At 36.1% G+C, this 27,106-nt stretch overlaps 1 protein-coding gene across 2 annotated transcripts in view; it reads left to right on the top strand.

Moving 5' to 3' along the window:
• EDIL3 (EGF like repeats and discoidin domains 3) overlaps positions 1-25,726 on the top strand; it is a 437,617-nt gene extending 411,891 nt beyond the window's left edge. For both annotated transcript variants that reach the window (XM_061187979.1, XM_061187978.1), the window contains one exon: positions 25,433-25,726. In XM_061187979.1, coding sequence (XP_061043962.1) covers positions 25,433-25,582 — 150 coding nt within the window. In that variant the 3' untranslated portion in view covers positions 25,583-25,726. The remainder of the gene's footprint in view (positions 1-25,432) is intronic.
• The last annotated feature ends 1,380 nt before the right edge of the window (positions 25,727-27,106 follow it).

The following is a 27,106-nucleotide window of genomic DNA, read 5'->3' as shown; positions in this document are numbered from 1 at the left end:
TGGTTTCCTTTCTGTGCAAAAGCTTTTAAGTTTGATTAGGTCCCATTTGTTTATTTTTGTTTTTATTTCTATTGCCTTGGAAGACTGACCTAAGAAAAACATTGGTACAATTTATGTCAGAGAATGTTTTGCCTATATTCTCTGCTAGGAGTTTTCTGGTGTCATGTCTTATATTTAAGTCTTTAAGTCATTTCGAGTTTATTTTTGTGTATGGTGTGAGGGTCTGTTCTAACTTCATTGATTTACATGCGGCTATCCAACCTTCCCAAAACCACTTGCTGAAGACACTGTCTTTTCTCCACTGTATATTCTTGCCTCCTTTGTTGAAGAGGGTGTGTGGGTTTATTTCTGGGCTCTCTATTCTGTTCCATTGACCCATATGTTAGTTTTTGTGTCAACACTATGCTGTTTTGATTACTGTAGCATTGCAGTATTGTCTGAAGTCTGGGAGGGTTATGCCTCCTGCTTTGTTCTGTTTCCTCAGGATTGCTTTGGCAATTCTGAGTCTTCTATTGGTTCCATATATATTTTAGGATTATTTGTTCTAGTTCTAGTGAAAAATGTCATGGGTAATTTGATAGGGATCACATTAAATTTGTAGATAGTTTTGGATAGTACAGCCATTTTAATAAAATTAATTCTTCCAATCCAAAGCATAGGATATCTTTCCATTTCTTTGAATCTTCTTCAGTTTCCTTTATTAATGTTTTATATTTCTCGGCATATAAGTCTTTCACCTCCTTGGTCAGGTTTATTCCTAAGGATTTTATTTTTTTGCATATGATTTTTAAAAGGGATTGTTTTTCTACATCCCCTTTCTCATTAGTGTAAAGAAATGCAACTTATTGCTGTATGTTAATCTTGTATCCTGCTCTCTTGCTGAATTCATGTATCAATTCTAGTAGTTTTTGTGTGGAGTCTTTAGGGTTTTCTATATGTAGTATCATGTCATCTGCATATAATGACACTTTTACCTCTTCCCTTCCAATTTAGATCCCTTTATTTATTTTTCTTCCCTGATTGCTGTGGCTAGGACTTCCAATACTATGTTGAATAGAAGTGGTGAGAGTGAGCATCCTTGTCCTGTTCAAGATTTTAGCAGGAAGGCTTTCAGTTTTTCACCATTGAGTATTATATTGGCTGTGGGTTTGTCATAAATAGCTTTTATTATGTTGAGATATGTTCCCTCTATACCCACTCTGGTACGAGTTTTTATAATGAATGGATATTGAATTTTATCAAATGCTTTTTCTGTGTCTATTGGGATGATCATGTGGTTTTTGTTTTTTCTTTTGTTGATGTGGTGTATCACATTAATTGATTTGTATATGTTGAACCATCCCTGTGAACCTGGGATCAATCCAACTTGGTCATGGTGTATGATCTCTTCATGTGTTGTTGGATTCAGTTTGCTAATATTTTGTTGAGAATTTTTGCATCTATATTCATCAAAGAAAGATATTGGCATGTAATTTTCTTTTTTGGTAGTGTCTTTGTCTGGTTTTGGTATCAGGGTGATGGTGGCTTCATAGAATGTCTTTGGGAGTGTTCCCTCCTCTTTGGTCTTTTGGAAGACTTTTGAGAAGGATCAGTGTAAGTTCTTCTTTGTATGTTTGGTAGAATTTGCCTGTGAAGCCATCTGGTCCTGGACTTTTTTTTGTAGGAAGATGTTTAATAACAGATTCTATTTTACTTCTAGTTATCAGTCTGTTCAAATTATCTGTTTCTTCTTGATTCAATTTTGATGGGCTGTATATTTCTAGAAACTTGTCCATTTCTTCTAGGTTGTCAAATTTGTTGGCATATAAATTGTTCATCGTATTCTTTTTGGGGTTTTTTTTTGCATTTCTGTGGTATCAGTTGTTATTTCTCCTTTTTTATTTCTTATTTTGTTTATCTGGGTCCTCTCATTTCTTGGTGAGCCTGGCCAGAGGTTTGTCAATTTTGTTTACCCCTTCAAGGAACTGGCTCTTGGTTTTATTGATTTTTTTCTATTGTTTTTTAAATCTTTATTTTATTTATTTCCTCTCTGATCTTTATTATTTCCTTCTTTCTGCTGACTTTAGATTTTGTTTGTTCTTCTTTTTCTAATTCTTTTAGGTGGTATATTAGGTTGTTTATTTGAGATTTTTCTTGTTTTTTGAGGAAGGCCTGTATTTCTATGAACTTCCCTCTAAGAAACTGCTTTTGCTGCATCCCATAGATTTTGTATGGCTGTGTTTTCACTGTTATTTGTAAGATATAAAAAGTATTGTTTGGAGGACAGGCAAAAGGCCAACTTTGAGTGCTGTGAATTTACAAAAGTTTCAACAAAAGTAAAAAATATATATATTGAATGGTGATAGGCCCCCAGTAGAATGGTCAAGGCTATCAAACTTTAATAAATTGTTGAAAATTCAAGTATGTTATTATTCATTAAAAGGCAGTGATGAAGCTGATTAAAGCAGGAGAACTTAGCTGAGAAAAATTTTTATTATTTTTACTAGAAGAATTACAAAGTATTATTTAATGTGAATCTGGTAGTTATCATTCCTACTATGAAAATGAGTACTTAATCAGTCTAAGACAGAAACCATGTCATTATTTTGGTTGTTGGAACTATGCACTGACTTTTGGCTAGAATACAGCAAAAAATATGAATCCATTTCATTTCTAAATAATTACCAAACAATGAATATTTTTACTGTTTAATATATTTTGAAGATAAAAAATTCCTCAAGGACATCGTCCATGGTACACATGCCAATTTTCCTATCCACCATCACACCATCAGCTGCAATACATGAGCAATTAAGTCTTTACTTTAATACTTTTAAAATGAAACAGTAAAATACCAAAGTTTTAAAACAAGGAAAGATATTTGCCCTCATTAACTTCAGCCAAAGTGATATCTTTTAAAGTACATTCTCTATTGAGATTTTATACACACATATGCATATTTTTTCCTTTACAGAGATAATAAAGACTAACTTTAATTAAAAAAAAGAATTAATATTCATGTCTACTCTTTCATAGTTTAAATCTGAAAAAGAATAAAAGATAGATACCTGTCACAGTTCCATGTTTACTGGAAACCATAAAAGGATTTCTGAATCTGCCCCACCCTATAAAATGACTCATTTGGCAGTGATTCTCATGTACTTCCTTTTGTTAGAACTCAAAGAAAAAACATATTAATATGTATGGTGCACTCTTGAGACACACATCTGTACAAAACCTCTTGGGGCCCTTATTAAAGAGGCAACGCATTTCTTATCATTATAAAGCTTCTGGTGTAATTTGAAACACAAAGCTGATTAAAAGATAACTTTAAAAAATAGAAGATGAATACAGAAATTATACCTGCATGAAAGGGCATTCCTCCCAGTTTTTCTGCAACTGTGAACAGATTACCAAACCCCAGAAGACCGAACATAGAAAGTAATTTCCTACTTTCCAATAAAACTAGAAACAAAATTAATTTTGTACAGATAAATGAAACATTAATAATAAAGGGAGGCATTCCTCCTGAGTGAGTGAAAATGTTACCTTTACATACAATATTGTACTTTTTTTTCTTCTTCTTTTTGGTAGTTCATCAATATCTATAAGTAACAGCAAAGTTGACTTTTCCCTCCTGATATCAAGTATATTTTAATAATCAGTATACCCTTAGCTCATTGAGACAACAAGACTCAGGATTCAGCTCAGACCAAAGCAGAGTTTGCACCTGCTCAGCTCAGGGCCAGGATTCCCTGTGCTCTTCACTTAGGGTTGTCAGATTTAGCAAATAAAATACAGGACACCTGTTAATTAGAATTTCAGATAAACAGTGAATTTCTTTAGTATATGTATATCCCATATCTTATATCTTACAGCCCTATCTCCATTAAAGATCTCCCCAATTTCCCAGCTGGATCAGCTGGTCTCCTGAGAATGCACAGGGGAGAGGAGAAAGGAAAATGCCTTATTTCTGTGCCTAGACACACACACACACACACACACACACACACACACACACACACTCTGCTTAGGCTCTGAGTTTCCCCTCTGCCACCTCCTCAAGCATCTCCAGGATTATCTTCTCCCACTCCCTAACACTCCTTTCTCCTCAGTACCATTTTATCTTAGAAGACACGTGGCTGAATGCTTAAATCACTGCTGTGCTCATACATGTAGCTCTGTACTAAGTCATTTCTGACCAAGATAGGGTGAAGCTTTTCAAAGAGACTTACAGTGATGAAGAGGTTCCTAATGTGGGGTGGAAATTATCAGATACCAATTTCTCTACTGCCACGTCATTTAGATGGCTACTATAAAGGGGTTAAAGTCACACCACATATTGTTCTGATAAAATGCAAAATGCCTGGTATGATTTAGGAAATTCTGAAAGATGAGCATTGAGCTTCAATAGAGAAGGAGGATGTTCTGTACTTTTATAGAAAAGGGGAAAGACATTTCCACATTTCTGATGTTAGAATAAAAAGAAAAATTAGATGGCCTTACTCTCTGACTACTCTTGGTAATATCTCCTGGAGATATCTTTGAAAATCAGAGATTTTTTTCCAGTTCTATTTTTTCTGTGGGAATATTTCTTATGGCAGTCAAAATCTGAGTGGCTAGGAAGCAGATAGTTTAAATATATAGCCACAGTTTAGAATGGCATATTTTATGTTTCATAAATCTTTATAGGCACTCATCCTATGTGATATATTTCCTAGGATATTCTTGTTACTTAAGGAGACTTTCATCATAAAAGAATTTAAATATGGTAGGTAGTGTGTCCTACCTACTGACTTTTAGAGTGAGCATACAAAATACCAGCAAGTTGCAGGGAAGGAAGATAACAGTCGACAGAGTTAGAAACTTTTGCTTTGATTTTTCTCTGGGTCTTTTTCCAGGGTCAAGACCTATTAACAAAAGTCATATGAATTTCTCAGAGGAGTTCTTCTGGCTCTTTTCAAGCTGCCAGGTCTCCAGCTACTTGGTGCAAAGGTTATGCTAGAAAACCACAGAAGGAATGGAGGTGGAACTCGGTCCCCAGTCCCCTTCCCCCTCTCCTCTGGTTGGGTTGAATCTTAGCAGTTCCTTTTTCTTCTCCATTATAGTTAATAACAAGATATTGAGTATGGCTCCCTGTGGTATACAGTAGGATCTTGTTGGTTATCTATTTTGTATATAGTAGTGTGTACCTGCTAATCCCAAAGTCCTAATTTATCCCTCCCCCACCTCCCTCCTTTGGTAACCGTAAATTTGTTTTCTATGTCTGTGAGTCTGTTTCTGTTTTGTAACTAAGTTCATTTGTATCACTTTTTTAGATTCCACATATAAGTGATATCATATGATATTTGCCTTTCTCTGTGTGACTTACTTCACTTAGTATGATAATCTCTAGGTCCATCCATGTTGCTGCGAATGGCATTATTTCATTATTTTTTATGGCTAATATTCCATTGTATATATACATCACATCTTTTTTATCTATTCCTCTGTCGATGGACATTTAGGTTGCTTCCATGTCTTGGCTATTGTAAATAGTGCTGCTATGAACATTGAGGTGCATGTATCTTTTTGAATTAGAGTTTTGTCTGGATATATGCCCAGGAGTGGGATTGATGGATCATATGGCAGCTCTATTTTTAGTTTTTTAAGGAACCTCCATACTGTCCTCCGTAGTGGCTGCACTAATTTACATTCCCACCAACAGCATAGGAGTGTTGCCTTTTCTCCATACTCTGTCAAACATTTATTGTTTGTAGACTTTTGGTGATGGCCATTCTGACCGATGTGAGGTGGTACCTCATTGTAGTTTTGATTTGTTTTCTCTAATAAGTAGCAATGTTGAGCATCTTTTCATGTGCCTGTTGGCCATCTGTATGTCTTCTTTGGAGAAATGTCTATTTAGGTCTTCTGCCCATTTTTTATTGGGTTGTTTGGGGTATTTTTGATATTGAGCTGTATGAGCTGTTTGTATATTTTGAAAATTAATCCCTTACTGGTGGCATCACTTGCAAATATTTGCTCCCATTCCATAGGTTGTCTTTTCATTTTGTTTATGGTTTCCTTTGCTGTGCAAAAGCTTTTGAATTTGGTTAGGTCCCATTTATTTATTTTCTTAGCAATTCTTTAGCTCAACTTGTCATTCTCATAGTGGACTAGGGAATCACAGGATAACCTATGCTTGTTTGTCAGTTATAGAGAGGTTGATGGTACAGTGGAGTGTAACATCCCTTAATCTCATACCAATTTGGATCATTTGAGTGCATCTATGAGAGGCCAGCAGTTAAATGTTCTCAAAAATACTCCCAAAGTTGTGCCATTTCCTCTTCTTTCCCAACACTTGCAACCCCCAGAGTACGCAGGAAACAAGGAATTTTAGAAAGATATCACAGCTCTCTTTCCCAATCAAGAATTAAATATCAGCCAACCAGCATTCACATCAATTACAGAAAAATGAAGGAGAATGTATCACAATTTGAAAAGCAATAAAAGGCCCTTTACTGCCAGGGTAGGGGGAAAAAAAAGACAACATACTTGCATTTTGAGGCAATTATTATTAGAATCTCACATTGGTGCATTTTGAAAAAAATGCCTAACAGAAAGAACAATAGATGGCAAATAATGCAGCAAGAATTCTAAGTGAACATCAAATTCTAGGTGGTTTAGTAAAAAATTTCTTGGGATATAATCAGAGAGCTACATATACCAGGAGCATGAAGCAAGGCAGGATTGGTTCAGTGGAATGTAGCATTCCTTGAAGCCAAAGACCTACTAGAACATAATTACAAAAGAGAGCAAACTTCAGAGCCACAGGAAATCTCCTGAGAGCAACCACGGGGTGGAAATAATTTTCTCAGGGAATGCATATATTCATTTTAATGGTTTAAAATGATTCATGCACTGGTGGAAGAAAGACATGGAACTTGTCCCCACGTTTCTCTTTTCACTTCCCCCATCAAACAAAAGTGTTCTATAATTGGACCTTTAAAGTTAAATCTTTAGTTAGGCAGTTTGAAAGCCTCATATAATTTCATTGAGGGTTTTAGGAAGCAAAGAAATCTCAAACCAGATTTTTAAAAGGGCTTATGGAACAAAACAATATTTTGAAAGAGATAAAAATTGGTAGCCAGTATGAAATATGGTACAGAATTATTTATATATGTCACCATGCTCTGTAGCTTTCAGAAAACCTGACTGTAGTTTCTCAGGGGATTTCAAATTAATCCCCATAGAAGGCCAAAGTAATGTTCTCCAAAGAACGTATAAACCTTTGGAGAAACAATATTAAAGAAATACATTTGTTTGCTGTATTTATAATATTATGTCCATAAGAATTAAATATCATCTAGAAATTAAGAAAAGTGAGTAAAATAGAGAGTAGAAACTAAGAGTGGAGGATTTAGAAAGTGTATGCAGGACCACGATAAATACATTTTAATAGCTTGTTATGTCAGGATTTAGTCAAAGAATCAGAAAAAAAAAGTTCACAATTAATTTTGAAGCCTGAGTATCTGCCACAGGCCTGGCATATGATGTAGAGGAAGTGTTGGACACAATTCTTTCAGACAAACGAATGTTGCAAATATCAAAAAGCCCTGTGGAACCTATAACATTTCAACATCAATTACTCAGTGCAAAGTTGGGAGTTCCCAATCCACCCTCGCTCCTGACATCAGTTGAGAGTTGCAAGATATCCAAGACCACCTCCTATTTGATAATTCACTAGACAGACTCACTGAATTCACTTAAAACTATTATATTCGTAGTTACAGTTTATGGCAGTGAAAGGATACAGATAAAAGTCAGCCAAGAGAAGAGGCATTTGGGGCAAAATCCGGGAGAATTCCAAACATGAGCTTTCAGTTGCTCTCTCGGTGGAGGCTTGGACAGTGGTAACTCCTCTCAGCAATCGTGTATCGCCAACCAGGGAAGCTCACCTCAGCCTTGATGGTCAGAGTTTTTATTGACGCTTAATCATATAGACATGGTGGACCACCTGCATGGCTGAGTTTAGTCTCCAGCCCTCCAGTGGGTCAAGGTGGCTTATAGTCCCCACCATACATCACATTGTCATCATGGGCTATCTTGTGTGACCCAAGACCCTCACGTACACAAAGACACTCTTATCATGCAGGATTTTCCAAGGGTTTATAGAGATTATCAGCCCAGGAGCTGAGGGCAAAGATTAAACCCCCCCACCTTGGATAAAGTTAATCTTTCACTGCACATTCATATTACACAAAGTTGTATGAACTGTACAACCCTTACTGGAATGACGTGTATGTGCAAACACTATGACTATACTAGATTCAACAGTCCTGAACTATACAGAAATGTTTGCCTGCTGACGAATTGTTTCTGTTGGCTATGGCCTTACCTCAGCTGCACTTTTGGAGGGCAGTCGTTTTATTCAAGATGCTTTGGGTTAGAAGACATTTTGACAGCTTCCTATTCCTTTCTGCCAATGAGGATTTTTGCTGCAGCACTGCTGGGATGTACTATAGTGAGGACTCATCCCCCAGCTTATTCTTCTGCAGACTGATCATCAATGTAGACTCTTGTTAACAATCTACTCTTTCCAACAAAAGCCTTTTCCCCCGCTTTGGTGTACTTTTTAGAATGTGATTCTCAATATGCACTATTTTCCAAGGAACGTTTCCTAGAATATTGGAATTTACCTGGATACTTGTTTCTTGTTTCCTTATTACATCTGAAAGAATGTACTTATATTTAGGCTAATTTTGTTACAGATTTTCATTGGCTTAGTGGAACTGATCGCAGAGAAAACCATCAAGAATGATATACCAGCCATTCAATCATGAAATGGTTTCAGGGTACTGGTAAATTTTCCTAGAAAATTGAATTCACTGAATAATAGCCTGAGTCTATGTCGGATAAAAGAATCAAACTTTAGGTTCAAACTTTTTATATCCAATCACTAACAGAAGTTTCACAAAGTGCAAAACTTCCAATAAGTTTTTTTAAACGTGGTGTAGATTTACACCACTCACTGAAACTTTTAAAAAACAATTTTCTATACATTTTAAAACAATTTTTATTTTGCTTTTTTAATGAAAAGTTTTGATTTTTAGAATGCTCCAATATAAAGCGAAGCAGGATATAACTTAAAATGCAGCTTAGCCTAAAGCATATTAATAATCTAGTCATAGCATCAGAAACAGATGAAGCCTCTTATAAACACTATTCATATGGATAAATATTATGTTTAATGTCATTTGTGCATACTAATTCTGTGAAATTTTTCATAAGACTTTAAATCAGCACATAGATTCAAGTTGTAACTCTGAAATTTTTAACAGTCCAAAAACTTCAAGTAATGTTGATACTAAGTATATAAAAATTAGTTTTATGATGCTGAACCATAAACTAGTAAGTATAAGTCCTTTATGTCACCCACAAAAATCAGATTTCATGCTCACATAATATATAAATGGTTACTTTATGAAATAGATACTTAAATCCTAATATGTACCAAATTTCCACTATTTTTAAAAGAGATCATAATTTTAACTAGGAATTGCTAATTTTAAAATGCCATGAATTCAATGAAATGAAATTGGGATAAATGTAAATTTCTACATGCCCTATAAATCCATTTTACAAGCAAGAAATTCTGGCTTTGGAAAAATTTTATGAAAAAATTCAGAGTTTATTTGACCATAAATCAATCAACCATGACCCAAAATGTAATATAATAGTTTTAAATCTTAGACTGTTTTGATAGAAGCATTGTATCTACAACAAAGGTATGCTTTATTTTTTGAGCCATTGGTATAATAACTAGGTACTATGTCCAAGCAAATACCACACTTTAATAGAACCACAGTTAAACCAGAGGGTATCCAATGGAATGAAATCAAGATAAGTCTGAAAATCACCTAACTTATGGACTTTTTTAAGGAGCCATGAATGATTAGCCTAAAGCGTTGAATTTGAGTTTGAAAGGTTTGTGTTATTGTTAAATATGTCAGTGGTGTTTTTCTTTTGATAGCTAGACTTCTATGCTTGTTGAGAATAAAGCTCTAGATTGATAGATGGATGTTAGAAAGAGGCATATTTCAGCCTAATAAGAAGGCAGAATTTCAAAGTGTCTAAATACATACCTGCTTTGTTATACTGAGGTTTGCCACAGATTAGCTGAAAGTTCCATGTCAGAAATGTTAGAGAGGCACAGCAGATGAAGGAGCAGGGTCAAAACACACCAGACCTAACAAATGAAGAGGAAATAGGTAGTCTACCTGAAAAAGAATTCAGAATAATGATAGTAAGGATGATCCAAAGTCTTGGAAATAGAATAGACAAAATGCAAGAAACATTTAACAAGGACGTAGAAGAACTAAAGAGGAACCAAGAAACGATGACAAGCACAATAAATGAAATTAAAAATACTCTAGATGGGATCAATAGCAGAATAACTGAGGCAGAAGAACGGATAAGTGACCTGGAAGATAAAATGGTGGAAATAACTACTGCAGACCAGAATAAAGAAAAAAGAATGAAAAGAACTGAGGACAGTCTCAGAGACCTCTGGGACAACATTAAACGCACCAACATTCGAATTATAGGGGTCCCAGAAGAAGAAGAGAAAAAGAAAGGGACTGAGAAAATATTTGAAGAGATTATAGTTGAAAACTTCCCTAATATGGGAAAGGAAATAGTTAATCAAGTCCTGGAAGCACAGAGAGTCCCATACAGGATAAATCCAAGGAGAAACACACCAAGACACATATTAATCAAACTATCAAAAATTAAATATAAAGAAAACATATTAAAAGCAGCAAGGGAAAAACAACAGATAACACACAAGGGCATCCCCATAAGGTTAACAGCTGATCTTTCAGCAGAAACGCTGCAAGCCAGAAGGGAGTGGCAGGATATACTTAAAGTGATGAAGGAGAAAAACCTACAACCAAGATTACTCTACCCAGCAAGGATCTCATTCAGATTTGATGGAGAAATTAAAACCTTTACAGACAAGCAAAAGCTGAGAGAGTTCAGCACCACCAAACCAGCTTTACAACAAATGCTAAAGGAACTTCTCTAGGCAAGAAACACAAGAGAAGGAAAACACCTACAATAACAAACCCAAAACATTTAAGAAAATGGGAATAGGAACATACATATCGATAATTACCTTAAATGTAAATGGATTAAATGCTCCCACCAAAAGACACAGACTGGCTGAATGGATACAAAAACAAGACCCATATATATGCTGTCTACAAGAGACCCACTTCAGACCTAGAGACACATACAGACTGAAAGTGAGGGGATGGAAAAAGATATTCCATGCAAATGGAAATCAAAAGAAAGCTGGAGTAGCAATTCTCATATCAGACAAAATAGACTTTAAAATAAAGACAATTACAAGAGACAAAGACGGACACTATATAATGATCAAGGGATCGATCCAAGAGGAAGGTATAACAATTGTAAATATTTATGCACCCAACATAGGAGCACCTCAATACATAAGGCAAATACTAACAGCCATAAAAGGGGAAATCGACAGTAACACAATCATAGTAGGGGACTTTAACACCCCACTTTCACCAATGGACAGATCATCCAAAATGAAAATAAATAAGGAAACACAAGCTTTAAATGATACATTAAACAAGATGGACTTAATTGATATTTATAGGACATTCCACCCAAAAACAACAGAATACACATTTTTCTCAAGTGCTCATGGAACATTCTCCAGGATAGATCATATCTTGGGTCACAAATCAAGCCTTGGTAAATTTAAAAAATTGAAATCGTATCAAGTATCTTTTCCAACCACAACGCTATGAGACTAGATATCAATTACAGGAAAAGATCTGTAAAAAATACAAACACATGGAGGCTACACAATACACTACTTAATAACGAAGTGATCACTGAAGAAATCAAAGGGGAAATCAAAAAATACCTAGAAACAAATGACAATGGAGACACGACGATCCAAAACCTATGGGATGCAGCAAAAGCAGTTCTAAGAGGGAAGTTTATAGCAATACAAGCCTACATCAAGAAACAGGAAACATCTCGAATAAACAACCTAACCTTGCACCTAAAGCAATTAGAGAAAGAAGAACAAAAAAACCCCAAAGCTAGCAGAAGGAAAGAAATCATAAAGATCAGATCAGAAATAAATGAAAAAGAAATGAAGGAAACAATAGCAAAAATCAATGAAACTAAAAGCTGGTTCTTTGAGAAGATAAACAAAATTGATAAACCATTAGCCAGACTCATCAAGAGAAAAAAGGAGAAGACTCAAATTAATAGAATTAGAAATGAAAAAGGAGAAGTAACCACTGACATTGCAGAAATACAAACGATCATAAGAGATTACTACAAGCAACTCTATGCTAATAAAATGGACAACCTGGAAGAAATGGACAGATTCTTAGAAATGCACAACCTGCCGAGACTGAACCAGGAAGAAATAGAAAATATGAACAGACCAATCACAAGCACTGAAATTGAAACTGTGATTAAAAATCTTCCAACACACAAAAGCCCAGGACCAGATGGCTTCACAGGCGAATTCTATCAAACATTTAGAGAAGAGCTAACACCTATCCTTCTCAAACTCTTCCAAAATATTGCAGAGGGAGGAACACTCCCCAACTCATTCTACGAGGCCACCATCACCCTGATACCAAAACCAGGCAAAGATGTCACAAAGAAAGAAAACTACAGGCCAATATCACTGATGAACATAGATGCAAAAATCCTCAACAAAATACTAGCAAACAGAATCCAACAGCACATTAAAAGGATCATACACCATGATCAAGTGGGGTTTATTCCAGGAATGCAAGGATTCTTCAATATACGCAAATCAATCAACGTGATACATCATATTAACAAATTGAAGGAGAAAAACCATATGATCATCTCAATAGATGCAGAGAAAGCTTTCGACAAAATTCAACACCCATTTATGATAAAAGTCCTGCAGAAAGTAGGCATAGAGGGAACTTTCCTCAACATAATAAAGGCCGTATATGACAAACCCACAGCCAACATTGTCCTCAATGGTGAAAAACTGAAACCATTTCCACTAAGATCAGGAACAAGACAAGGTTGCCCACTCTCACCACTATTATTCAACATAGTTTTGGAAGTGTTAGCCACAGCAATCAGAGACGAAAAAGAAATAAAAGGAATCCAAATCGGAAAAGAAGAAGTAAAGCTGTCACTGTTTGCAGATGACATGATACTATACATAGAGAATCCAAAAGATGCTACCAGAAAACTACTAGAGCTAATCAATGAATTTGGTAAAGTAGCAGGATACAAAATTAATGCACAGAAATCTCTTGCATTCCTGTATACTAATGATGAAAAATCTGAAAGTGAAATTAAGAAAACACTCCCGTTTACCATTGCAACAAAAAGAATAAAATACCTAGGAATAAACCTACCTAAGGAGACAAAAGACCTGTATGCAGAAAATTATAGGACACTGATGAAAGAAATTAAAGATGATACAAATAGATGGAGAGATATACCATGTTCTTGGATTGGAAGAATAAACATTGTGAAAATGACTCTGCTACCCAAAGCAATCTACAGATTCAATGCAATCCCTATCAAACTACCACTGGCATTTTTCACAGAACTAGAACAAAAAATTTCACAATTTGTATGGAAACACAAAAGACCCCGAATAGCCAAAGCAATCTTGAGAACGAAAAATGGAGCTGGAGGAATCAGGCTCCCTGACTTCAGACTATATTACAAAGCTATAGTAATCAAGACAGTTTGGTACTGGCACAAAAACAGAAATATAGATCAATGGAACAGGATAGAAAGCCCAGAGATAAGCCCACGCACATATGGTCACCTTATCTTTGATAAAGGAGGCAAGCATATACAGTGGAGAAAAGACAGCCTCTTCAATAAGTGGTGCTGGGAAAATTGGACAGGTACATGTAAAAGTATGAAATTAGAACACTCCCTAACACCATACACAAAAATAAACTCAAAATGGATTAAAGACCTAAGTGTAAGGCCAGACACTATCAAACTCTTAGAGGAAAACATAGGCAGAACACTGTATGACATAAGTCACAGCAAGATCCTTTTTGACCCAGGTCCTAGAGAAATGGAAATAAAAACACAAATAAACAAATGGGACCTAATGAAACTTAAAAGCTTTTGCACAGCAAAGGAAACCATAAACAAGACCAAAAGACAACCCTCAGAATGGGAGAAAATATTTGCAAATGAAGCAACTGACAAAGGATTAATCTCCAAGATTTACAAGCAGCTCATGCAGCTCAATAACAAAAAAACAAACAACCCAATCCAAAAATGGGCAGAAGACCTAAATAGACATTTCTCCAAAGAAGAGATACAGATTGCCAACAGACACATGAAAGAATGCTCAACATCATTAATCATTAGAGAAATGCAAATCAAAACTACAATGAGGTATCATCTCACACCGGTCAGAATGGCCATCATCAAAAAATCTAGAAACAATAAATGCTGGAGAGGGTGTGGAGAAAAGGGAACACTCTTGCACTGTTGGTGGGAATGTAAATTGATACAGCCACTATGGAGAACAGTATGGAGGTTCCTTAAAAAACTAAAAATAGAACTACCATATGACCCAGCAATCCCACTACTGGGCATATACCCTGAGAAAACCATAATTCAGAAAGAGTCATGTACCAAAATATTCATTGCAGCTCTGTTTACAATAGCCAGGACATGGAAGCAACCTAGGTGTCCATCATCGGATGAATGGATAAAGAAGATGTGGCACATATATACAATGGAATATTACTCAGCCATAAAAAGAAATGAAATGGAGGTGTTTGTAATGAGGTGGATGGAGTTAGAGTCTGTCATACAGAGTGAAGTAAGTCAGAAAGAGAAAAACAAATACAGTATGCTAACACATATATATGGAATCTAAGGGAAAAAAAAAAAAGAGGTCATGAAGAACCTAGTGGCAAGATGGGAATAAAGACACAGACCTACTAGAGAATGGACTTGAGGATATGGGGAGGGGGAGGGGTGAGATGTGACAGGGTGAGAGAGTGTCATGGACATATATACACTACCAAATGTAAAATAGATAACTAGTGGGAAGCAGCCGCATAGCACAGGGAGATCAGCTCGGTGCTTTGTGACCACCTAGAGGGGTGGGATAGGGAGGGTGGGAGGGAGGGAGATGCAAGAGGGAAGAGATATGGCAACATATGTATATGTGTAACTGATTCACTTTGTTGTAAAGCAGAAGCTAGCACACCATTGTAAAGCAATTATACTTCAATAAAGATGTTTAAAAAAAAAAAAATAGCAAATCAAAAAAAAAAAAAAAAAAAGAAATGTTAGAGAGGGAAGTTGGCACTAGCAGATCTATGCCTTCTCTTCCAAGTCTCAGATTCTTCCACTGTATGGACTGAATTCCATAAAAACAGTGTTTCAGGGATGAGAGCTAGAAAAGACTTTTTTTTCTAACTTCTTTATATGCACTCTGGATGAAAGGACAAATAATTGAAATTATATATGCTAAGTAAAGAATTCTTAGCTTTTGCACCCCCTCCCAGTACACACACACACACACATGTTGCCCTAGGGAAATGGGTTTTATCTCTGTCCTTTCTCCATTAAGGACCTCAGGTCTGTGTACAGGTATACTCAGTAAAGCCAATGCTATGTTTGACACCATTAACAATGCAAATGCAAGTAATAGAGGAAACTTGAGATAGCTTGATTCAACCCTTTTATTTCCACAGTATCTGGAATTCCAAATATGGTTCTAGTCTCTACATATCAGAAGAGAAATTATGAAATCTAGAAGGGGACGACCAGAAGGCCACAGGGATAAAGCGATGTCACCTGAGACCTTGCTAAAATAATGACCTGTTAGCCTTGAAGAGCTCAGGGAGACTATAGAAAAATGCTTAAAACCACTTGGCTATTTGGATGATGTGAACATAAATTCCAAAAGGTTAGAACAATGTGAATCTCTTTAAAATTTTTAACAAGGGGCTTCCCTGGTGGCGTGGTGGTTAAGAATCCGCCTGCCAATTCAGGGGACACGGGTTCGAGCCCTGGTCCAGGAAGATTCCACATGCCACGGAGCAACCAAGCCTGTGCGCCACAACTACTGAGCCTGTGCTCTAGAGCCCGCAAGCCACAACTACTGAAGCCCGCGCGCCTAGAGCCCATGCTCCGCAACAAGAGAAGCCACCAAAATGAGAAGCCCGCGCACCACAACGAAGAGTAGCCCCTTCTCGCCGCAACTAGAGAAAGCCCGCACGCAGCAACGAAGACCCAATGCAGCCAAAAATAAATAAATAAATTAATTAAATTTAAAAAATATTTTAATGAGTTAAGTTTAAGACAAATATTAGAAAGAAGTACATCTTTACAAACCTGATGACTTAGTAAATAAGTAGTATGTGCAAGAAATCCCCAAAGGATTTCTCAGTACTTGTGAAAGGCAGAGTCATAGCACATGACTGCTAAAAGAACCGGGGATGTGCCCCAGCCCTCTGACTGAGTCATGGAGGATAAGCTTGCCTTCCTCCGTGATGCTTGGGAGCTTGCTACTGATGATGGCTACTCTGGCCTGAACAGACCATTGTCCCTACCGAAGAATGACAAGCTTCATCTTACAAAAAATATTGCTTCTAGCAACGTTTAATTGTTTTATTTTATCTGATAGTCTCTCTGTGTTGAGATCTGAATCCTCACTACAATCTGATTTGAATTTTATCTAGTATCACAGGAGAATTGACATAAGAAAACCAAATCCAAGATCTCAATCACATTGAAGCAGTTTCATTATTCTCTCTCTTATCTTCTCCTGGTTTGTAACTGTAGAAGCCTCTCCAAAGTACCTTGAGTGCCTTTTTGTCCAGGTCCCATGTGTTGGGAAAAACCTGAGAGACTCCTAAGCGTATCATGTTTGAGTATCTCAGCAAACTTGTTACCAGCTAATTAGCTAAGCCTCCTCCTAAAACTGAAACTTGTGCATACTCTTTTTCTTTTTAATTGAAATATAGTTGAGTTATAATGTTGTGTTAGTTTCTGGTGTACTGCAAAGTGATTCAGTCATACATATATATAAAACTTTTTTTCAGATTCTTTTCCCTTACAGATTATTACAAGATATTGAGTATAGTTTCTTCTGCTATATAGTAGGTCCTTGTTGGTTATCTATTTTACATATAGTAGTGTGTATGTGTTAATCCAAAATGCCTAATTTATCCCTCCTCCCCCCTCCTTTCCCCTTTGGTAACCATAAGTTTGTTTCCTATGTCTGTGAGTCTGTTTCTGTTTTGTAAATAAGTTCATTTGTATCTTTTTTTTTTTTTAGATTCTGCATATAAGCGATATCATATGATATTTGTCTTTCTCTGACTTACTTTTCTTAGTATGATAATCACCAGGTCCATCCATGTTGATGCAGATGGCATTACTTCATTCCTTTTTATGGCTGAGTAATATTCCATTGTATATATGTACCACATCTTCTTTATCCATTCCTCTGTCAATGGACATTTAGGTTGCTTCCATGTCTTGGCTATTGTAAACAGGGGCATACTCTTTCTAAAAACTTCCCAACTCTTTCTCAGGTTCACTGTTTTCCCTTCTATATGGAGATTTAATGTTCTCCATCAGTCTTTTCAGACTTTGAATTCAATCTAGGTGCTTAAATCTCTAAAGTGTGTATGTGAAAGCACTTTTCCAGAATTTTTACAGATTTTATAAAGTTAACTAAAAATACTGAGTTTGCATTCCTTTGCCAGGTAAAGCATTGAAATAGCATGCTTTAGCAGGATCTTCCTAGTGTTGGAGACAAGAAACAGCACATGTGCCACATGTTTGCACAGCAAGCACAAGATGTCATGCTAGAATTTGCAAATGTGTGCCTTGTGTTCTCTGCTGTATCATCACTGAGAGACCTCCAAAAATGAAAGTATAGTTTTTGTACCTTTAGATCCTGGTTTGGTTGATTCCAATACAGATTTAGGCTGTTCTTCTGTGGGCATTATTTGGTTTTTTAATTATCCTGTTTTATGAAACTTCATTTAATTTTTTTAATGAGCACTCAAATATCTATAAATTTCACACATTAAATCAGAAATGTCGTAGCTGTATGTAGTTTCAGAGCTGCTGTACTTTCCCTCTGTGTATTCTCCATTATGTGTAAAGAGATAGGTATAACTAATAATTCAACTACTGCTTTGGGGATTGATAGTTCCGTATTGAAACTTGTGCTGAAGACCAGTGATTTAAAAGAAAATTATTTCTTCCTGTATTTCCTTCCCCAAAAGTGGTAAAAACACTATATTTTGAACTGTTGCAGATTTGCAATGAAAGTTAATGAATTTAAACTCTATTATGCCAAACATATACATTAAGTTCTCTAGCTGGCCTATGAAATTGGATTTTAGATTCTCTATTAAATTGTTAACACCACAGTCTCAGTGAAGCATTTGAACCCATACATCAGAGAGATTGTCTGGAAACCATAGAATGTACTCTCTTATTTTCTGCTGTTGCAATGACAACATCTCTCAAGATTTTTGGTGAGTGTTTGCATTGTATATCCTATACATGTGAGCTTTTGCTAATAGAGACATTGTTATTTACTAACACATTTCAGTCCAAAACTAGTTCCTTTTTGGTCAGTGCAAGCCAGAACATTGCTGACGGTAAAATTCATATTAAAAGAACATAGATTCAGTTATGCCAGGATGATGAATTCTAGACTTGGCACAGTTCAGTATTCCCTTCTTCAAATATTTATTCAGAAACAGCCTTTGAGATATATTTTGTGTCAAGTTGAAAAATTATTCCCCCACAAGATGGGGATGGCACTTTGCGTTCACCCTCAATGGCTCATAATCTTTCCATGGAACCAGCAGAATGATTACCGCATCTTGTCTGTTGTATCTATTAATGTGTCATACTCTCTAGTGCTTTAGAGAAGAATATCTTTATTTTTGTCTTTCCAGGGGACTTTTTGTGATCATGTGAGACTGAACCAACTGAAGAAGGCCATTTTTAAAACATTCCCCTTAATTTCAGAATGTTCAATGATATGGGTTAAATATTCTGTCATGAGATAATGGAGTTTCTTTTCTTTTTTCCCCATTGGGGAATTTTATTTTCACGTTTCTCTTTGACTATGTAGGCATGTTTCGATCTCAAGCAAGCTAAAAATTATCTTCCAATTGTAAGATGCCTCATAAAGCTAAAAGAGAAAACTTTGAAGAGATTTTCACTATCCTAGTTGAACAAGGAAAAAATATAAATATAAAATAGTTAGAAATGAATAATAAATGTTCAGTATCTATAGGTTAAAAATGGTAAAATGTTCCAGTTTAAATATTATAAATACATTAATTTCTCTCAAAGTAATTTAAAATTTAATGCCATTCCTATCAGGATCCCAGTGTTTTGGTTTTGTTTCTTTTTTTTTTCTTCTTTTTTACCATACCTTATATGCTTACATTTACTAGCTTCAGTTTTTTAATTTAATTTTATATTGGAGTATACAATGTTGTGTTAGTTTCAGGTGAACAGCAAAGTGATTTAGTTATACATATACATGTATTTATTCTTCTTCAAGTTCTTTTCCCATTTAGGTTATTACAGAATAATAAGCAAAGTTTCCAGTGCTATACAGTAGGTCCTTGTTATCTATTTTAAATATAGCCGTGTGTATATGTCAATCCCAAACTCCCAATTTATCCCTCCCTACCACCCGTTCCCCCTGGTAACCCTAAGTAAGTTCGTTCTCTAAGTCTGTGAGTCTCTGTGTTGTAAATAAGTTCATTTGTAACATTTTTTTCCAGATTCCATATATAAGTAATATCATATGATATTTGTCTTTCTCTGTCTGACTTACTTCACTTAGTATGATAATCTCCAGGTCCATCTATTTTGCTGCAAATGGCATTATTTCATTCTTTTTCATAGCTAAGTAATATTCCATTGTATATATGTACCACATCGTCTTTATCCATTCCTCTGTCAATGGACATTTAGGTTGCTTCCATGTTGTGGTGATTGTAAACAGTGCTGCAGTGAACATTGGGGTGCATGTATCCTTTCAAACCATGGTTTTCTCTGGATATAAGCCCAGGAGTGAGATTGCTGGATCACATGGTAGCTCTCTTTTTAGTTTTTCTAAGGAACCTCCATACTGTTCTCCGTAGTGGCTGTGACAGTTTACATTCCCACCAGCAGTGTAGGAGGGTTCCCTTTTCTCCACACCCTCTCCAGCATTTATTGTTTGCAGACATTTTGATGATGGCCATTCTGACTGGTGTGAGGTGATATCTCATTGTAGATTTGATTGGCATTTCTCTAATAATTAGTGATGTTGAGCATCTTTTCATGTGCCTCTTGGTCACCTGTATGCCTTCTTTGGAGAAATGTCTGTTTAAGTCTTCTGCCCATTTTTTGAATGGGTTGTTTGTTTTTTTGACATCGAGCTACATGAGCTCTTTGTAAATTTTGGAGATTAATCCCTTTTCTGTCACAGCACTTGCAAATATTTTCTCCCATTCTGTGGGTTGTATTTTCATTCTGTTTATGGTTTCCTTTGCTGTGCAAAAGCTTTTAAGATTAATTAGGTCCCAGTTGTTTATTTTTGTTTTTATTTTCACTATGCTAGGAGATGGATCAAAAAAGATACTGCTGCGATTTATGTCAAAGAGTGTTCTGCCTAGGTTCTCCCCTAAGAGTTTTATAGTATCCAGTCTTACATTTAGGTCCTTAATCCATTTTGAGTTTATTTTTATGCATGGTGTTAAAAAATGTTCTAATTTCATTTTTTTACTTGTAGCTGTCCATTTATCCCAGCACCATTTATTGAAGAGACTGTCTTTTCTCCACTGCACTGTATATTCTTGCCTCCTTTGTCATAGATTAATTGACCGTAGGTGAATGGGTTTATTTCTGGGCTTTCTATTCTATTCCATTGATCTATATTTCTGTTTTTTATGCCAGTACCATACTGTTTTGATGACTGTACCTTTGTAGTATAGTCTGAAGTCAGGGAGCCTCATTCCTCCAGCTCTGTTTTTCTTTCCCAAAATTGCTTTGCCTATTCAGGGTCTTTTATGTTTCCATACATATTTAAAAATTTTTTGTTCTAGTTCTGTGAAAAATACCATTAGTAATTTGATAGGGATTGCAGTGAATCTATAGATTGCCTTGGGTAGTGTAGTCATTTTCACAATATTGATTCTTCCAATCCTAGAACATGGTATATCTTTCCATCTGTTTCTGTCATCTTCTATTTCTTTCATCAGCATCTTATAGTTTGTGGAATACAGGTCTTTTGCCTCCTTAGGTAGGTTTATTCCTAGGTATTTTATTCTTTTTGAAGCAATAGTAAATGGTATTATTTCCTTAATTCCTCTTTCTGATCTTTCATTGTTAGTGTATAGAAATACAACAGATTTCTGTGTATTAATTTTGTATCCTGTAACTTTACCAAATTTAACCTCCAGGTGTTCGTGTTTTTTACAGTTTTTTTTCCCTGTAATTGATTTCTAATCTCATAGCTTTGTAGTTGGAAAAGATGCTTGATATGATTTCAATTTTCCTAAATTTACCAACGCTTTATTTGTGTCTCAGTATTTGATCTATCCTGGAGAATGTTCCATGTACATTTGAGAAGAAAGTGTATTCTGCTGCTTTCAGATGGAATGTCCTATAAATATCAATGAAGTCTATCTGGTCTAATGTGTCACTTAAGGCTTCTGTTTCCTTATTGATTTTCTATCTGAATAATCTGTCCATTGATGAAAGTGGGGTATTAAAGTTCCCCACTATTATTATGTTACTGTTGATTTCTCCTTTTATAGATTTTAGCATTTGCCTTATATATTGAGGTGCTCCTATGTTTGGGGCACATGTATTTACAATTATTATATCTTCTTCTTGGATTGATTCCTTGATCATTATGTATTGTCCTTCTTTGTCTCTTGTAACAGTCTTTATTTTAAAGTCTATTTTGTCTGATACGAGTATTGCTACTCCAGCTTTCTTTTGATTTCCATTTGCATGGAATACCTTTTTCCATCTCCTCACTGTCAGTCTGTATGTGTCCCTAGATCTGAAGTGGGTCTCTTTTAGACAGTGGTCTTGTTTTTGTATCCATTCAGCCAGTCTATGTCTTTTAGTTGGAGCATTTGATCTGTTTATGCTTAAGGTAATTATTGATATGTATGTTCTTACTGCCATTTTGTTAATTGTTTTGGATTTCTTTTTGTAGGTCTTTTTTCTTCCCTTCCTCATTTGTTCTCTTCTTTTGTCATCTGATGACTGAATTTAGTGTTGTGTTTACATTCATTTTTCTTTTGTATGTGTGTACCTATTGTGGATTTTCAGTTTGCAGTGACCATGAGGTTTTGATAAAGGCAGTCTGTATATAAACAAGATTGTTTTAAGTTGCTGGTCTTTTAATTTCAAGTACATTTCCAGTATCCTGCATTTGTACTCTCCTCTTCTCACGATTGCTGGCTTTGATATCATATTTGTGTGTGGATGAGTTCCTGCTTCTACTGTATGTTTGCCTTTAGCGCTGAGCTTTTCCATTTATAATTTTCTCATTTGTAGTTGTGGCCTTTTCTTTTCCACCTAGAGAAGTTCCTTTAGCATTTGTTGCAAAGCTGGTCTGGTGGTGCTAAATAATCTTAGCTTTGCTTGTCTGTAAAGCTTTTGACTTCTCTGTTGAATCTGAATGAGAGCCCTGCTGGATAGAGTATTCTTGGTTGTAGGTTCTTCCCTTTCCTCACTTTATATATATAGAGCCACTCCCTTCTAGCTTGTAGAGTTTTTGCTGAGAGATCAGCTGATTACCTTATGAGAATTCCCTTGGGTGTTATCTGCTGCTTTTCCCTTGTTGCTTTTATTATTATTTTCTTTGTCTTTAATTTTTGTCAATTTGATTACTATGTGTCTCGGTGTGTTCCTCCTTAGGTGTATCCTGCCTGGGACTCTCTGTGCTTCCTGGACTTGGGTGACTATTTCCTTTCCCATGTCAGGGAATTTTTCAGCTATTATCTCTTCAAATATTTTCTCAGGTCCTTTCTCTCTCTCTTCTCCTTCTGGGACCCTTATAATGTGAATGTTGGTGTGTTTATGTTGTCCCAGAGGTCTCTCAGGCTGTTTCATTTCTTTTCATTCTTTTTTCTTTATTCTGTTCTGCAGCAGTGATTTCCACCATTCTGTCTGTCAGCTCACTTATCCATTCTTCTGCTTCAGTTATTCTGCTATTGATTCCTTCTAGTATATTCTTCATTTCAGTTATTCTATTATTCATCTCTGTTTGTTTCTAGGTCTTTGTTAAACATTTCTTGCATCTTTTCGATCTGTACCTCCATTCTTTTTCTGAGATCTTGGATCATCTTTACTATCATTACTCTGAATTCTTTTTTGGGTAGATTGCCTATCTGCACTTCACTTAGTTGTTCTTCTGGGGTTTTATCTTGTTCCTTCATCTGGGACATATCCCTCTGCCATCTCATTTTGTCTAATTTTCTTTGATTGCATTTTCCGTTCTGCAGGCTGCAAGGTTGTAATTCTTCTTGCTTCTGCTCTCTGCCCCCTGGTGGATGAGGCTGTCTAAGAGGCTTGTGCAGGCTTCCTGGTGTGAGGGACTGGATCCTGATCACTGGTGGGTGGGCAGGGCTGTGCTCAGGAAGACTTTAAGCAAACTGTCTGCTGATGGGTGGAGCTGTGTTTCCACCCTGTTGGTTGTTTGGCCTGAGGTGACCCAGCACTGGAGCCTACAGACTGTTGGGTAAGGCTAGGTGTGGGAAGGAAATGGCAGCCTCCAGGAGGGCTCACACAATGAGTGCTCATCAGAGCTGCCACTGCCAGTGTTTTTGTCCCAGCAATGAGCCACAGTCACCCTCTGCCTCCACAGGAGACCCTCCAGTACTAGCAGGTATGTCTGGCCCAGTCTCTTTGGAGGTCACTCCTTTTTTCCCTGAGTCCTTGTGTGCACGAGACCTTGTGTGCGTCCTCCAAGAGTGGAGTTTCTGTTTCCCCCAGTCCTATGGAATTCCTGCAGTCAAATCCTGCTGGCCTTCAAAACCAGATTCTCACGGGCTCCTCCTCACATTGTGGCTTCTTCTTTGTCTTTGGATGTAGGATATCCATTTTGGTAGGTTTCAGCAGGTTTTTTTTTGTTTGTTTTTTGTCAGTTGTTGTTTAGCAGTTAGCTGTGATTTTGGTGTTTTCATAAGAAGAGGTGAGCTCACATCCTTCTACTCCGCCATCTTGTCTCCATCCTTATTAACTTCAATTTTGGTCAAATGTATGCTGATAGCTTCTCCCCATGTTTTCTTGTGGTCTCTGGTAGGTCCTTGGATGATGATTCTTTGAAGGAGGGGAGATGGTGTACCTTTTAGTCTGGGTCTAGGTGCAGTCCAAATGCTCACAGCAAAAGTAAGCACATATGAAAAACTCAGTCATTCAGACCACACGCCACTACTCCACACTGTGCCAAGAGCCAACTGCCGATTTTGTTTTATGTCTTTCTAAAGCAAGCACTTCTCAAAGTTTACTGTAAAAGCCTCTTGGGAGAAAAATGGGCATAAACACCTCAAAAAAGCTTTGAAACAAAAGAACTATGACGAAGTCATGGGATGCCAACATGTCAGGATATTATAGGTCACAATGGTCACAAGAGTATTGTATGGATCCAGGAATTAATAGACAAGGCAAGAAAAAAGTAGTTACTAGCATTGATTGTGGTTGTCTCTCTTGATAATGGGTTAATTTTGTTCTCTATGTGAGAAGTAAGCCAAAGACATTGTGATAGAGACTGTTATGCTCACCAGATATCCACATGGTCCTCTCCATTTCCCAGCCTCCTTTGCAATTGGGCTGAGGTCATATAATTAGTTAAGGTCAATGAGATGTATCCAGAAATGATTTAAGCTGCTTCCATACCTGGTTTTTTAAAACATCCTGTGTAATCTAACAGCTTTCTCTCTCGTTGCCCCTTATGAATGTGGATGCTGCGTTTTTCAGATATGGTGGTAATTTGCAACAGCCTGGATCTCTGATCACTCCTTAGAAGAGACCACCTTTAGCAAGCTGCCTAACCAACAGCAGCCTGTGACAGAAGCAAAAAATAGATATGTTGCATTAAAAAAAACCAAACCTGACCTTTTAAAAAGATACATAAAAATGATAAATCTATGTATTCCTGCCTCAGACAGTTGAAATACATTTTCAACTTATTTAAGTCTTTAAACATTCATTGGCCAGTCAATTTAAAAATGATCATTAAAAAGAAGCTGCAATATGTCTCAAAAAACATAACATGATTAGTTATCAAATCTCACGTATGGGAGAAATGATCCAAACAAGAAAATAATAAAAATAATTCCCAAGAAAAAGAAAGCCATATGATTGATAGTCTGTTCGTCTTTACTAGGTTTTCCAGGGCAATTTTGACAATGATACCCACAGAAAAAACGTCATCGACCCTCCCATCTATGCACGGCACATAAGGATCCTTCCTTGGTCCTGGTATGGGAGGATCACGCTGCGGTCGGAGCTGCTGGGCTGCACAGAGGAGGAGTGAGGAGATCCCACAGCCCACAACCCTCCTCTCTATTTCCCTAAAAGTATCTCCACGGAATGAACTCTGCAAAATCTATTGGAAACTGAATGGAATTTTTCATGAAAAAGTGATCAAATTACGGTAGGCCACTAACTGTCTTCTTAAGGAGGTCTAAGCCTGCCTTTTCAAAGGTTTAATTTGATTTTTATCATTTAAATTTCTTAAGCAACATCACATTAGCTGTGAATTACTTTTCTCATTGTTTTCTGACTTCTTCATACTGGTTGAAATATATTAGGCAAAGAAATATATTAGGCAAAGAAAGTAGCACTCTTGATAGCAAGGGTAAAAAAAATCTCATAGTTATCAAATAAAAGCAAGAGTTGTTAGAGCTTTCATAATCAATACTCAACTTTTATTCTTATAAAAAGAATACTGCAATGTTAGCAATAAGTTTTTTTTCCCTTCTGTAATGAGTCTATATTATCCTAATTATTTCCCTGTGCCTGACAAACACTGTCAGTGTTTATAACCAAAATTTGAAGAAGAATCTGTAACATGTAGTACTAACTGAAATTATAATTCTCATTTTACTTTTATTTCTAATCAGAGATTATGTGATCTTTCTCTTTGTGCTATTCTATAATATTATATATTGCCTGAACAAGTCCATACTTTTCCCAATTGACTTCTGTCCTATTACTTGCCTAAAAGAAGTATCATGTTTGTGTGTGTGTGTGTGTGTATATATATATATATATATATATATACACACGCACATATATACACATATATATACATATATATATGAAACATGATTATCAGTAGATTGAGCATATTTAGTATCAGTAGATTGAACCTGCAATTCTCTTGTTTTTGAAGGAAGCTATAACTATGTAATCTCCAAATATTTCCTTTATAAAGACCTCAATACTACCGTTTTGCAAAATTAACAACAAAATCACATTATGTTTAAGACAAAATTTAAATGTTTTGATGGTATTTCCATAGCCTTATCTATCTTTACTTTAAAATAATAGAAGAATTATTTGTCTACTTAATTTTTTTGTTTTTAGCAAATATTGACAGTGCTGCATAACTTGGCCAAGCATATTCATCATTTCTTTGTTCATCTCTGCACTTCCTGTGAAACTAGAATTTTATTGAGGTTTGAAATTAGTGGTGGTTTCTCAGGAAAGCACAGTGCATAGACATTTGTGAGAAGACAAGTGTTTACTAATGACAAAGTAGTAAACCATTTTCAGGGTGAAAATTGATTTCTATCTATTTTGCTTCAAAGGTCCTGAAAAAATAATAAGCAATTATCATAATGATTTGTTATTGATAATGGAGGTTTCATTGCTATTCTCTCAAATTAAGGCTCACACTGCCTCCATGAAAGTCCTCAACATCTAATTTATAAGCTTTACAAGTATTTGTTTTATAAGGCTTAGACACAGAATTACTGGGGTTTTAAATTGTGTCCTGAAAAAGAAAGTATGGTATGTGTACAAAACATCATTGACGTCCTGTGCAACACTGCTA

Source organism: Eubalaena glacialis, chromosome 4 (assembly GCF_028564815.1).
Source record: "Eubalaena glacialis isolate mEubGla1 chromosome 4, mEubGla1.1.hap2.+ XY, whole genome shotgun sequence".
NCBI classification, from domain to species: domain Eukaryota; kingdom Metazoa; phylum Chordata; class Mammalia; order Artiodactyla; family Balaenidae; genus Eubalaena; species Eubalaena glacialis.
Note: the sequence above shows the minus strand (reverse complement) of the source record. Positions and strands in the feature narration are given on the sequence as shown.